Source organism: Diadema antillarum, unplaced genomic scaffold (assembly GCF_040938485.1).
Source record: "Diadema antillarum isolate AM-2024a unplaced genomic scaffold, OU_Dant_1.0 scf00000075, whole genome shotgun sequence".
In the NCBI taxonomy this organism is placed as follows: Eukaryota; Metazoa; Echinodermata; class Echinoidea; order Diadematoida; family Diadematidae; genus Diadema; species Diadema antillarum.
Window position 1 is genome coordinate 2,247,955 of NW_027270964.1, and position 13,501 is coordinate 2,261,455.

Here is a 13,501-nt window from a genome sequence, read left to right on the forward strand (position 1 = left end):
ATGAACTCCCTTTTTGTTTGTGATTTCAGGATGCTAGATACCTGTCGCTTTTCATGTAGTAATTCACTTAACTTGTAATTGTGGTCTATGACGAAAGTGAATTTAATTTTCATCTATACTCATGATAATAATTCATCATCAACTATAACTGCATTTTTTTTCTATACCAGTATACTGGTATATCATAGAAATATTTTGCAGTTATCTAAAAGATACGTAATTCTGCCAGATTAATACATTACATTCACTTTCATAATGATCTTGCAAATAAGTTACGTAACTTTGAGATACGCAGTTTAGCCAAATTACACCCGAATAGTGACACATTTATTTTTGGTTCTGTAGAGTTAAACACAATTGAATGTATATTAAATTTTTGTAAAGTAAGATTACACTTTTCAGACCATCTCTAAATGTCTTTTTTATGATATAACTGTAAAGATGAATAAAGTGTTTGAACGAAGAAACAGAGAAACGTCATTTGCAGAGTTTTGTAATTAAGGTCATTCATTATCAAAATAAAAATAGAGGAAAAAAACAGATCTTCCATATTTGATACTGCACTCGTTATGTAGTAAAAACTGGTTTTGAAGCTATTATTGTATAATCACATTATTATGTTTCAATTATTTTCTTTGTTTTTCAGCAGCTTCAATCGCAAAATATCTCTCTCAAGTTGATAAAAACAGATATATCGGTTTTACGGTGTGCAAACTTTTCATGTAAAATCATGCATTATGTGTATAATCATATCATGAATTATATTGCACAATCTCGTTCATATTCCAGGCCTACAAATGCTGGTTGAAAGTATGTTTTTCATATAAAATCATGCATTATGTGTGTAGAATTATCATGAATTATATTCGTATTTATTCAATCACGTTCATACTCCAACAAACTGGATGGACGTATGCCACCCTGGCAGTAATTTTCATCCATCTTTACATTCATCATTGATCGATGATCTGTTGCAGGGCCCGCTATTCTTCATTCAGTCAATCAATGAATGAAGTGTAAATAGATTTTCCAATATAGTTTAATTTCTTCTCTTCATTTATCTACATTTTTTCCTTTCTCCAAAACGAGTCCAGACATTGCCAGATGGCTAATTTCTGAGATGCATCATGTTGCGCAGGAATAAGGTTTGTCTGTAGAAAAGGTACACCATCATGCTCTCTTTGGACTTGATATAGCATCATTAAAATAAACAATAACTGAAAACGTTAAGGAAACACAAATATTGTCTTCGTATGGTCACGTGTCTCCTTACTATGACCATAAATGTCTCCCTAAAGCTGAATAATAATGTTAATGTACCAATATTAATATCCGCCTTTTCAAACTCTTCAACAATTTCAACAAAGTACAAGAAATCTAATAAACAAGACAAAAGAGCGAATGAATCAAAACAAACAAACGATGTCTTTAAACTTGTCAGATCATTACCAACAGAGAATGCAGTCACGTGGAATTAAGTCAGAACTATAAGATGAAGGAAGTATACATAACATAAATAAGGCCTATAATAGTCATGCTAACATTTTGCATGCTTACAAGCCGGGGGAGGGATCGGGAGGGAGGAGACTGCAAACTTTATTGCAACCTTACTTTTGATCTGCTGACCCGATCAGATTGTTTGTTGTTGTTGTTGTTGTGGTGGTTGTTGTTGTTGTTGTTGTTGTTGTCGTTGATGATGATGATGACGATGATGATATTTCCCTTCTGACAGGAGAATATATGACACATACGATAACTAGAGAAGCACTCTGAGAGCACAAACCTCCCACAAGCAGGTTTTTCTACTACTTATCCAGCTTGTTCGGCGAAAAAGGACGACCATTAACAGCGCCATCTCCGCCAGGAGTACCGCATGCTGACTACATCCGACTGCATGCTGCACTAGCTGGGTGTATAGCAGATGCAATCATTTTATGTACGCACGTGCAGATGTGTTGATCAACAGAAACATGGCAAGTAACCAAAGTCAAAATAGTGTTCTGAGGTACGAAGGCTGCAATTTCTTCCGACAACGTCTAGTCCTTTCAACACTGAGCGGGAAGCCAGTATGCATCAGCAAGATCAGGCACAAAGATGATGATCCAGGACTTAAAGGTAAAGGAATATAACTAACTAATCCTGAGACTCAATATTGTAACAGTCCCACGTATTTCGTCTCTTGTGAGGAGTCGTTGGCGTTGGTCTAGGGGTGTCTACCGGTACTTATTTTAATAAATTAAAAAAATTACACCTTGATGCATGATGTACACGGTACGATTAACAACGAAATGGCATTGCCATTTGCCATTATCATAATGAGTGTTTAATTTAAACATTACCTGTAATTTTCACCATAGTGGTCGTGGTCTAACACTTGGTAACATTAACTTTAACACGTTAGAACTTGAACCTTGAAGTAGTAATCCCTTTCAGCAGTTCCTTGAAACTGTCCCGGGATGGTAGAAGTGTCGTGCGTCAGTGAGAGGTGACATGGTGAACAGGATGATTTTAAATGTCACTAATGTACAATAAAAGTGACGGTGCATAGAGTAAGAACCCCAATTTTCGGCCGGCCTCCAAAATCCGGACACGTCCCACTTATCACAATGCAGCAAAGTCGACTGTCACAACACAAGCATATCACATCGTTTCACACACTAGCACACTCGTTCACCACAGGAAAGTGCCCGAGTCACCTCCAAAAATCCATCTAAAATCCCAAATTTTGCTGTCAAAAACACGGAATCGCCGCAACTTTTCCAAAGTGCGCGCGAATTAGGTCCCGTGTGAAGAATCGGGGTCGCCAAAAAAGCGCTAAAAATTGAAAAATTACGCTGTTCCGTTGCGAGATTTTTCGGTTATCGCAAGCTCAGAGTGTGATGGTATCCTCAAAAACACAAAAGAAAAACAAAATCTCCGTACGTGCCGATGCAGTGAATAAATGTACAGGGGCTGAATGCAAGTGCACAATCCCCAAAATTCGGACACGAACGGGCGCCGCTACATATACTGTACATCCCCGATGCGACCTTGCGCCAACAATGTGTGGCGCGCACGGATTTTTCAGCTGCCTTGTATGCGTATTGACATTGCGCGCCTGTCCGAATTTTGGAGACGCTGTCTGAATTTTGGGGAATTGACAAGGTGATGATATTTGGGGTTTTTGTGAAATTTTATGATCTGTTTAACAAAATAAATATTGGGAAAAATTAGGTTGATATATCTAACATGCATTATTATAGATATAATTTTGGAGAGTATTATTTGAGTTGAATAGATATTGCAATAAAGCTTAAGTGTCCGAAAATTGGGGCTCTTACTCTAGTGCTAGTAAAAAGACATCCATCTTTTCTTAGAGCATGTGTGACCCAACAGGAGGCTGCATCACTCCGATGACTGGAAGAGCAGCCTCTCTGAATGTTAATGGGTTGGTAATTGTGACCACAGGTCCTGGCAGATGGTTCCAGGTTCTAACAGCTCGGGGAAAAAAGGAAAATTTAAACACATCTATGGTCGCAATTGAGATTATGTACTTGAGCTTATGGTCATGCCTTCCTATGTAGGTAGCTGGGAAAATCACATGTGGTAAACGTAGAAGTTGACAGTAGTGTATCTTATGAAAGAGGGTGCCCTGTGCAAGGAGGCGTCGTGTGTGGAGACTATCCCAACTAAGCAAACTAGTGGGATATTGTGCTGAACTTGTCTTTTGCCAAAGTTTTGCTTTTACCCGGATTCAGCCGGAATGCAGTAAAATGCGTTCATAAACACAGAGCCCAGACATAGACTAGATTTTACTGCTAGTAAAGCCAACCAATGCCAGTGTGGTCCAAGAAGGCAAGTCTGTGAAAAGAAGCAACAAAGTTGAAGTGGGTTAGATTAGGTAAAAATAAATTTATTGTAATTTGTATTGACCAGGCAATCAGGGACTCTGGGAGGAAGTGTGTAAATGTGTGTATGGCATAGGACATTTCTTATTTAGCTTGAAAGTGGAATGCCAAAATCTATACACAGCGCGATCAAGTTTATTGTACATTATATGCTGCTTGCCTCTGCTTTGGCTGTGACAGCTTTGGGGACCACATCCACATTTTCGGTCTACAGAATGGACTCTGCTCTGGGAGTCTGGTTAATGTTGTGTCTTTTTTTCCCACACTACAAAATTATTGCTAGGCATGGCAGGCACATGATCTGATACAGATAAACCTAGGTCTTCCACTCTCGGGTATTTGTGCATTGTGGGATAGGGATAAGCATGAAGAGATTATCTAGCTAGCAGGCTTTGTTTTTAAAAAAAGAAAAAAAGAATTTAAAAGCAAAAAAGAATTAGAAAAAAAAAAGAATTATATGTTTGAACACATTGGTTATCATCATGCATTTGTTTCAAACCTTTGTACTCTGTTTGATGTGATCAAATCTTGCTTCGTTTTCCCATTTTGAATTGACATCAGATTTTGAAGCAAGCTTCATTCGATTGCTGGACAAGATCACAAATGGATCATACATTGAAGTGAATGAGACTGGTAAGGCATGAGTTCCCTTTTAAAGGGATGGTATAGTATTGGTGGCGATGAGGATTGGGTTTTTAACTTTTTGTGAGATACCAAGAAACTATTTATGAAATAGTACAGAACATTACCATTCTAAGAGGAATTCAAAGTTTATTTGAAGAAAACCGGTTTTGGAATGGCTGAGACATCTTGTTAATATTAGAATCCCTCTGTATTAGATATCTTAGCCATTTCAAGACTAATTTTCATCAGATAAACATTGAATTACTCTAGGAACTACATGTACATTTCATGAGAGGTTTCTCATTATCTCACCCAGGAAAAAAAAAATATTTACAACCTGAAGTTCTGTAGAACTGATTAAAATGACAGATCCAGCCAGCTTGCCCTCATACATCCTTCTGGACTACTGTGATTAATATAAGCTGTATTATTTAAGTATTATTCTATAGTTTTTGTTTCTTAAGTTTTAAAGAATTGCTGGTACGTTGTTCAATGAAGCATGATGTTTTCAAGATTTCTTTCTGTCTACTGGAATTTATTGTTATTATCAAAACTATGATAGAATGTACTGTTTGTCAACCATATTTTGATCATGAGAATTTCAGCTATGATATCATGGAAGAAGAATTTTTTTTTTTTTGGAGAATGTGAATGGACCTAGTTCATATAGCAGAAATGTTTGCTTCTCATAGTTGTCATAGAAACTCTGTGTCCGGTTGTCACAACCAGGTACCCAGGTGCGTTACCAGCCAGGCCTTCTGCTGGGTGGTAGTGTGGAACATGACTGCAATGTCCAGAGAGCCATTGGCTACTATCTGGAAGCCCTCATCTGCCTCGCACCATTCGTCAAGAAGCCGATCAAAGCTGTGCTGCGGGGCGTGACAAATGACCAAGTGGATCCATCAGTAAGTCATACTGTAATGGGCAATATTTTTGTGCTGAACAGCTCAAAGAAAAATTCACTGGTTCTGGAAATTTTGATGGGCAAGTGCTTAACATATTTGATCCAATTCACAGAATAGACAGTATTTGATTTGACATTTCCCTGTGTGAAAATTGATGTGCTGCTTGATCTATTCAGATGTATGGCCTGCACAGAAACTACTGCATATACGCTTATGCACACTCAAAATTAATGAATGCTTCCAATAGTACTATGGGGCACATGTGCGCCACACATACTCATACCAGGGAGGCACCAATGACAAAGCACAATGTGCAGAGAAAATCGCAAAGATATTTTTGCAGCTACAGAATTTGTGCTAGCCAAAAGTAGGGAGAAATGCGCGAAAATAATGTAGTAAAAATGTTTCTGTATTTCCAGTGTTGTGTCTTCTTTTTCTTTTTTACTGAAGCAATTTTTCACAGTTAATAGTTTGACATTTTGTGGAAAGGGTGCACTTCCATGTCTCAGTTGCATCATGGAGCTACGACTTGTAGCTCCATGGTTGCATGAACAGTCCTACCATTGACATCTGTCAATCTTGTTTGCTTCTGGAATCTGTCAGGTTGATGTCATCAAGTCGGTCACATTTCCTCTTCTGAGAAGATTTGGCATTGATGAGGGGCTAGAACTCAAGGTTAGTGACTTGATAGTTGTAGTTCTATGTGTATCTTACTATACAGAATGCGTTGTTATCGACCCTCAGATGTATTGATAAACTCTTGAGATGCCATGTGTATCCGTAGTTACCACCAGTTTCACACTTTGACAGCAAATGTCTGTATTTTGTGAGCCAACTTCCTATATAACACTGTGAATATATTTTTAGTTGACATGAAAGTGGCAGTAGGTCTATTTTTGAGTTATCTTCTAGGTGTGTTCAATCATTTTTGTCTATTTGAGGATACTTCAGTCCGGAGCAGGTGATATCCCTGTCTTACCTTATGTGAAATTGTCCATGATATACAAAGTAAAACAGTAAAATATTGAATATGAAAAGGACAAAATCTGATCTGTTCCACTTGCTCATGAGTATTCCTGGCCGACTGGGTATATGTCTGTCTGTCTCTCTGTTTTATTGATCTCATTCTTGTGACAGTATTCCCACACACAGATACGGAACATCCACATTACTTAGGAGAAAATTTTGGCAAAAGAACTTGGTCATCTTGTACAATATAAAAGTATCGAGGTAGATTCTGCAATACGTAGATGCGATATGAAAAGTATATATTACTTTGTGGACATCAAATGCTTCTCAACTTCCCCCCACACCAGATCAATAGGAGAGGGGCTCCCCCACACGGTGGAGGAGAAGTAGTCTTCCGCTGTCCAATCAAGAGGAATTTGCGACCTTTACAACTCACCAAGCCGGGGAAGGTGAAGAGGATACGAGGTGTAGCGTATCCTTTTTGGCAAGGCATTCCAATGTTGGGGCTCGTTATACAATGCACTGCGTTCATATTCATCATGAAACTCTCTTCACACATTGCGCATATTCGAAGGCCACTGTTACATTGGATTTCCTCATATTTTCTCTCATTCAGTTTTGTTTTGTTTTCTTTTTTTAAACAAAGTCATTTAAAGCTGCTACCATATGGAATGTTTTGTTTGCACCAACTTTCCATAATCCATAGATTCACAAAGGTACATTTAGTTCCTTCTCATGTTCAGAGCAAGGCAGAAATACATGTGTTCTTTTGCTGGTGACATTTGCTGAAGTAATGCCTGAGGCCTTGACTATTTTCTTGGTGTTCCCTTTTCTGTCAGCCTCAAGAAGGTGTGGCACTAGTGAGTATATTCATATGTATATTTTTGTATTTTGCTGGTTAGAAATGTATTCTCCTTGATTCAGACCAATAGTTATGCCATGAGGGTGTCACCAGCCACGCCTAATAGAATCGTTGATGCGGCGAGGGGTATTCTCAATCAATTCCTCCCGGACATCTACATCTACACAGACCACATGAAGGGACCACAGTCAGGAAAGTAAGTGTAGTGAGAACAAGAGAGAGAGAGAGAGATAAAGAGGGTAAAGAAAACCACACCCACACACACCATGAAATAATAGCTTGTTCAAGATACTGTATTCAAATATTGCACATTTGATAAGAGTGCTGATTAGATGCATTTGTAGTGATGATAAGAACTACTGAACATTTAAGAGTTGTGATGAGAGTTTGGAAAATGGCAGAGTGAAGGTGCAGTGGATCTATGCTGAGTCTACTAGAAAGAGGTCTTCTCATATGTGACCCGCGACAGCAGTTTCAGGCAAACGTCTCGAGAGCAAATTCTCTCCTAGGTGGGGTACAAAGATTTTGACCATTGTTTTTGTCGATTTTAGTTTTTTTGCAGAAATCGAATCTTTGATATGTGTTTATTCCTCCGCTACGAAGTGGTGCCAGATGCATTATGTTTTCAGGTTGTCCGTCCGTCCTTCCTTCCATCTGTCCGTAATCAAAGTTTGTGGACATCGTAACTAAAAAACCTTTTAAGGTACCCTTATGAAACTTGGCATGTATGTGTATGAGGGGTTGAAGTTGTGCCTATCAACTTTTGGGTGCATATGCTTAAGGTCAAAGGTCAAAAGGTCTAGGTCAAATGCTCAAAATTTCACAATTTCCCAGATATCTATGCAATGCCTTAAGGTATTGTCTTGAAACTTAGTGTATACATGTCTAATTAAGATTCTCTGGTCAGAGTTTCAGGTTATGAGGTCAAAGGTCAAGTGAAAATTTTAAAATTCCCTGTTTTCTCCATATCTTGGAAATGGTTCAAAGTATCTTCATGGAACATAGTAGACATGCATGTACTGACTGGCAGTGATTATATAGAGGATTTGAGGTCATTGGGTGAGGGGTCAGGGGTCAAAGGTCAAAGTCAACTCTTCAGAAATGCCTGCAGGATTTTTTTCTTTTAACTTGGTGTATACATGTATTGCCCAATAGAAATTCTCTGGAAAGTCTTTTTTCCGAAAAGGTCAAAGGTCAAAAGGTCAAAGATCAAGTGAAAGTGCTTCTTCCTCCATCTTGTAAGTGGCTCAAGTTGTCTTGAAACTTAGTACATATTTATACTTGTTCTGCCTGACAGTGATTCTCTTATGAATTTTAGGTTCATAGGGTCAAAGGTCAAGAGTCAAAGGACCTGAGAAAATGGTAACAATTTACTCTTCAATACAGAATGGCCCTTTTTCTCCATACCTTGAAAATTATTCAATGCATAAACTTATAAAATGGTCAACTCAAATCCCCAAATACATGGTTTCCATTTTTTATTTTGTTCTCCTTTGCCACGATGCCAGGTCACCAGGGTTTGGCTTATCGCTGGTTGCGGAGACCACAGAAGGAAATTTCATTTCAGTGGAGTCCGCATCAAACAGGGCTGGGGAGGAGCCCAGTATACCTGAGGACCTGGGGAAACAAACCGCCATGCTCCTGATGGAGGAGATATATAGGGTAAGGCTTAGGTAGCATAGAGACTGTTGGATAAGAACTGTTGGAATGGGGAAATTTGGATACGAATAGATGGGATTGAAATATTATGATGTACATTTACACTTTATTTGACCTGTATTATCTTCAGCACATGCAAGCCATTAAAAGTAGTCCCAAGAATGGATCCAAGATTGGATTGGAATACAACAGCTGGTCATAATGGCCTCAAGCTTCAGTTTTCTTCCAAGAAATTATCACAGATTTGTCAATGTAGTGGAATCAGTCATGTTGCGTGTCAATGTGATCGTTTATGAGTTTTGCTAATTTCCAAGCTCATGTAGTATTCATTTATGAAGAAGATTTCCCCCTACATCTTTTTTTCCCCCCATCGTGCAGGGAGGTTGTGTTGACTCAAGACATCAGTCTCTAGCACTTCTCCTCATGGCGCTTGGCCAGGGAGACGTATCAAAGATTACTACAGGACCACTTTCTCCTTACACGTGAGTAAATAGTTCGTCCTTCTTGCCTCTGAACTTGCCTGTTGAGTGAAATGTAGATACAGGGCGCTCCCGTTACATCGAACACAGATACAGTGAAATTGTGACAATGAAGTGAAAATTCAGGTCCCATGATTATTATCATTAAAGTCAATGGTGCAAAATTTCCTCTGGTTGTAACGAGATTTGGACATAATGAAAGAAAATTGCTGGACCCAAGGACTTCGTTATAACGAGAGTTGCCTATGCAGGTGTAGCTGATGTTATAAATAGATATATATAGATGGCTGAATATATGAATAGTACAGGTGGATAGGTAGGTGGATAAACAGAAAAGATATATGCACAAAAGTATTCCACAAAGTATGTTTTAACTTTTATCAACACTCTTTTCTGCGCATCTGCTTTGATTGTGTAAAGTCAACACATAAAAGTAGTAAAGAAATCAAGGCTTAATTTTTGACCAAAACTCATGATCATGTGTACCGCAATGGATGAAAAATGTGTGCTTGCACGTTTCATATATGTCGGGATTAGAGTTAATATTTTTGTCTGATATTAAATTTGCAAATATATGGCTTATACAGTATTATTGACTTCACCACACCCACAGGATCCAGTTTCTGAGACACCTGAGGGATTTCCTCCAAGTCATGTTCAAGATGGAAGTCATCCCTGCCGACTCGGAGGGAGACGTCGAGATGAGGACAGGCGGAGACAAGGTCCTCCTCACCTGTGTGGGGTCTGGCTTCACCAACCTCAGCAAGACCATCATGTAGATCCTCCAGCAATGCTCTGGAGGGGAGGGAAGACCACCTGAGGAGGGGGATGGAAGACAACTGGAGGAGGGGACTGGAAGACCAGTGGAGGAGGGGTATGGAAGACCGCCAGCACAGGGGGATGGGAGACTGGTGGAATGGGAGATGGGAGGCCAGTGGAATAGGAGTAACGGGAGATAACCTGAGGAGGGGAAATGGAACACCACCAGAGGAAGGTAATGTTCCACTGAAGGAGCAGAGTGGTGTCCAAAATGTTTTTCCATGCAAAGAGAGACTTGTTTGGGGCCATGGCATGGCAACCCATTTGAGATGACTCGTTGAGGCTGCTGTATGGCAGTGTGTGAGTTCTCAGTAGTGTTACACGAGCTGACAGCACACAGAAAAGTTTTCGATAAAGAAGGACAGACGCCAACCATCTATAGCTGAGTCTCAGTGGACTGCACCACCAGGAAGGAATACCTACATCGACTCTTTCACGGCGAACGGCGAACGCTTTCGAGACAGCTGTCTCCGCAACGCCCGGCAGCTGGAGCTCAGTACAACAGACAAGATACGACACGAGGTGATTAAATCACTCACGACAATGTCATGCGGGCTTGATGGCTGTGGTTGTGCAGAACTTTGAAGATTACCATTCAGAGGCAGTGCGACTGTTGTCAGATGATAATTTGTATGAACCTCTGTCTGAGGACCCTACTGATGAATTTCGTGAGCAGGCTATGGAATGTGTTAAGGATATGCCAGGCAGTAACATATCTCTGCCTGAGAAGGCTAAGGTCAGTCAGTTCTACCTGTTACCTAAAGTGCACAAGCTACCCAAAATGGTGATGAGTGTAACCAAGCAAGAAGCAACAAGTTCTGATTCTATCATTGCGGCAGCCAAAGAACATCCCACCAGGCAGACCCATTGTGTCCAGTGTCGGTTCCCTTACTGAACTAATGTCTCAATTTGTTGATGAGAAACTTCTGCCATTCTTAGCTAAAATCAAGAGCTACATTGAGGACATTACGGATTGCTTTAAAAAAAAATATTGAATTGGTTAAATTTGCCCCTGGTTCAACACTCCTCACCATGGATGTTCAGAGTTTCTACACTAACATCCCACACGAGGAAGATGTAAAAGTTATACGCCGTTTCCTCAATGACAATGCTGATGAGGACGAGACTACAGGGGAAACTCGGTATAACGAACACTGCTATAACGAGACATCGGTTATAACGAGGACATTTTCCCGGTCCCAAATTTCCTTCCACACAAGTCTATGTAAAATGCTACTCTTATAGCGAGATCGGCTATAATGAAATAACTGCTATAACGAGATAAATTTTGTGACTTCCAACAAAGAAAAACATAGCAAATCAAACCTGCTATAGCGAGGTAAAGCAAAATGCCTTCGGTAAAGCTTTACTTCGCCTGTGCTATCATCTTCCGAGATTGTAAAGCTTGATGCGCCAAAAATTGTCTTGTCCACACTTAATCATTTTCTTCAGTGCACTCCAGCTAGCACTGCATGGTGTACGTGTAAGTGTGTGTGTGTGCATGCACACTGATACATGCAGAAAATGTGGTGGGACGGCCATATGTATACATGACATCATCATGACGTTTAGCAGGTGTCAGGCAATCTGATACTGTGATTGGCTTTCTACGTAGGGAATTCCCCATCTTCACACACACGCAGTCATAATGTACATACAGAATGTGTCACATACACACACAGCATTATATTCAGATCATATTCAAGCTTTCCAATACCATACAACACACACCCATGCGATAACCACATACCAATCCACAGACGATCTTGATACAATCGCAGGTTATACAAATTTACAAATTCAAACATCTACAATTAATAAGAAACACATTCTTGATATTGGATTTCCTTGGCGAAAAACATCTTCTTACCCATAAAGGTGAGTAATTCCCTCACACACAATATCAAGTTATCAGTATTGATTGAAATATGATGGGTAGTCCCACATGTGCAAATTAATGTCTTTATGTTATGCCTTCTTCTATGCCTACTGATATAACGAGATATCGGCTATAACGAGGAAAATGACTCGGTCCCGACCATCTCGTTATATCGAGTTTCCACTGTATAAACATAGATACACTAGCTCAAAATGACAGAGTTTATTCTGAAACATATTTTTCCAGTTTAATGATAAATATTACTGGTACCTGCAGAAACAGGGCACTGCCATAGGCACAAAGATGGCACCAGCATACACCAACATACACCAACATTTACATGGCTGTCCTGGAGGAGGAATTTTCAAATCATCCTCACAAACCAATGCTGCACACTCATTACATAGACGACATATTTATGATTTGGGAGCACCCTATCAAGGAACTGGCTGCTTTCCACCGGGCATTCCATTCATGCAATCAAAGCATCAAATTCACTATGGAAAGTTCAAAAGAAGAGATCAATCCTGGACGTATCTGGTTTGATCGACCAAAATAACAAAACGCTAAAAATATCTGTGTATCAAAAACCCATCGACTCTTTATCATTTTTGAGATTTGACTCATTTCACCCACACCACATCAAAAAATTTATTGATTGTTTATAGTCAGATGTTTTGCTTCTGCCAAATCATCTCGGACGAAGATGTGTTTGGCAGAGAGGTCCTAACTAGGTAGACAATTCATCAAATGAGGATACCCTGCTAGAATAACCAGAGATGCAATTTGTAGAGTGAAAGGGAAATCCCGAAGAGAGCTCCTCAACCAAAATAAATTTGAGGAAAACAAGGCATGCCTCCCATTCGTGACCACTTACCATCCTGCTATGAAATCTTTCTTGAAACAAGTCAGGCAAGAATGACCTACACTGGCTCTCGACTCCGAGTTAGGGAAACTTGTTAAAAGATTAACCACTACATGCCCAACGTCAGCCCCCAAATCTAAAAAAATCGCTTGTGAGCACTCAACTCCCAGCACCTTTACCGCTGAGTGGTAGCACGCCGTGTGCTAAGCCTAGGTGCCAAATTTGTAAACACCTTGTTGTTGATGCCACAGTTAAAATCTCCAACAATATTACCCTCCATCCACAGACCCTGTGATTCCAGTAATGTGCTGTATTGTCTGTTCTGTGCATGATGTCCTCGTGTTGTCTATATCATTGAGACCAGCACCAAATTCTTGAGGCACTTTATTAATCACAGATAGTCCATCTTGAAAAAAATGACCTGCCTTCCCGTTGCCGAACACTTTAACCTCCGCGGCCACTCACCGACGAATGTCAGAATGTGCATTTCGAGGGAGGTTACAAATCAGCAGAGGAAAGAAAACTCCCTGAGTTGCGAGTAATTGTGAAGAGT

The 13,501-nt window shown here is 39.8% G+C and overlaps 1 protein-coding gene across 1 annotated transcript; it reads left to right on the forward strand.

The window, feature by feature from the left end:
• Positions 1–1,961: 1,961 nt before the first annotated feature.
• Positions 1,962–10,323, forward strand: LOC139717411 (RNA 3'-terminal phosphate cyclase-like protein). Its single transcript, XM_071628908.1, has 9 exons — positions 1,962–2,115; positions 4,449–4,520; positions 5,241–5,416; positions 6,020–6,091; positions 6,733–6,857; positions 7,318–7,443; positions 8,756–8,909; positions 9,285–9,388; positions 9,999–10,323. The coding sequence occupies exons 1-9, from the start codon at positions 1,971–1,973 to the stop codon at positions 10,162–10,164; spliced, it is 1,140 nt and encodes a 379-aa protein (XP_071485009.1). The 5' UTR covers positions 1,962–1,970; the 3' UTR covers positions 10,165–10,323.
• Positions 10,324–13,501: the final 3,178 nt, after the last annotated feature.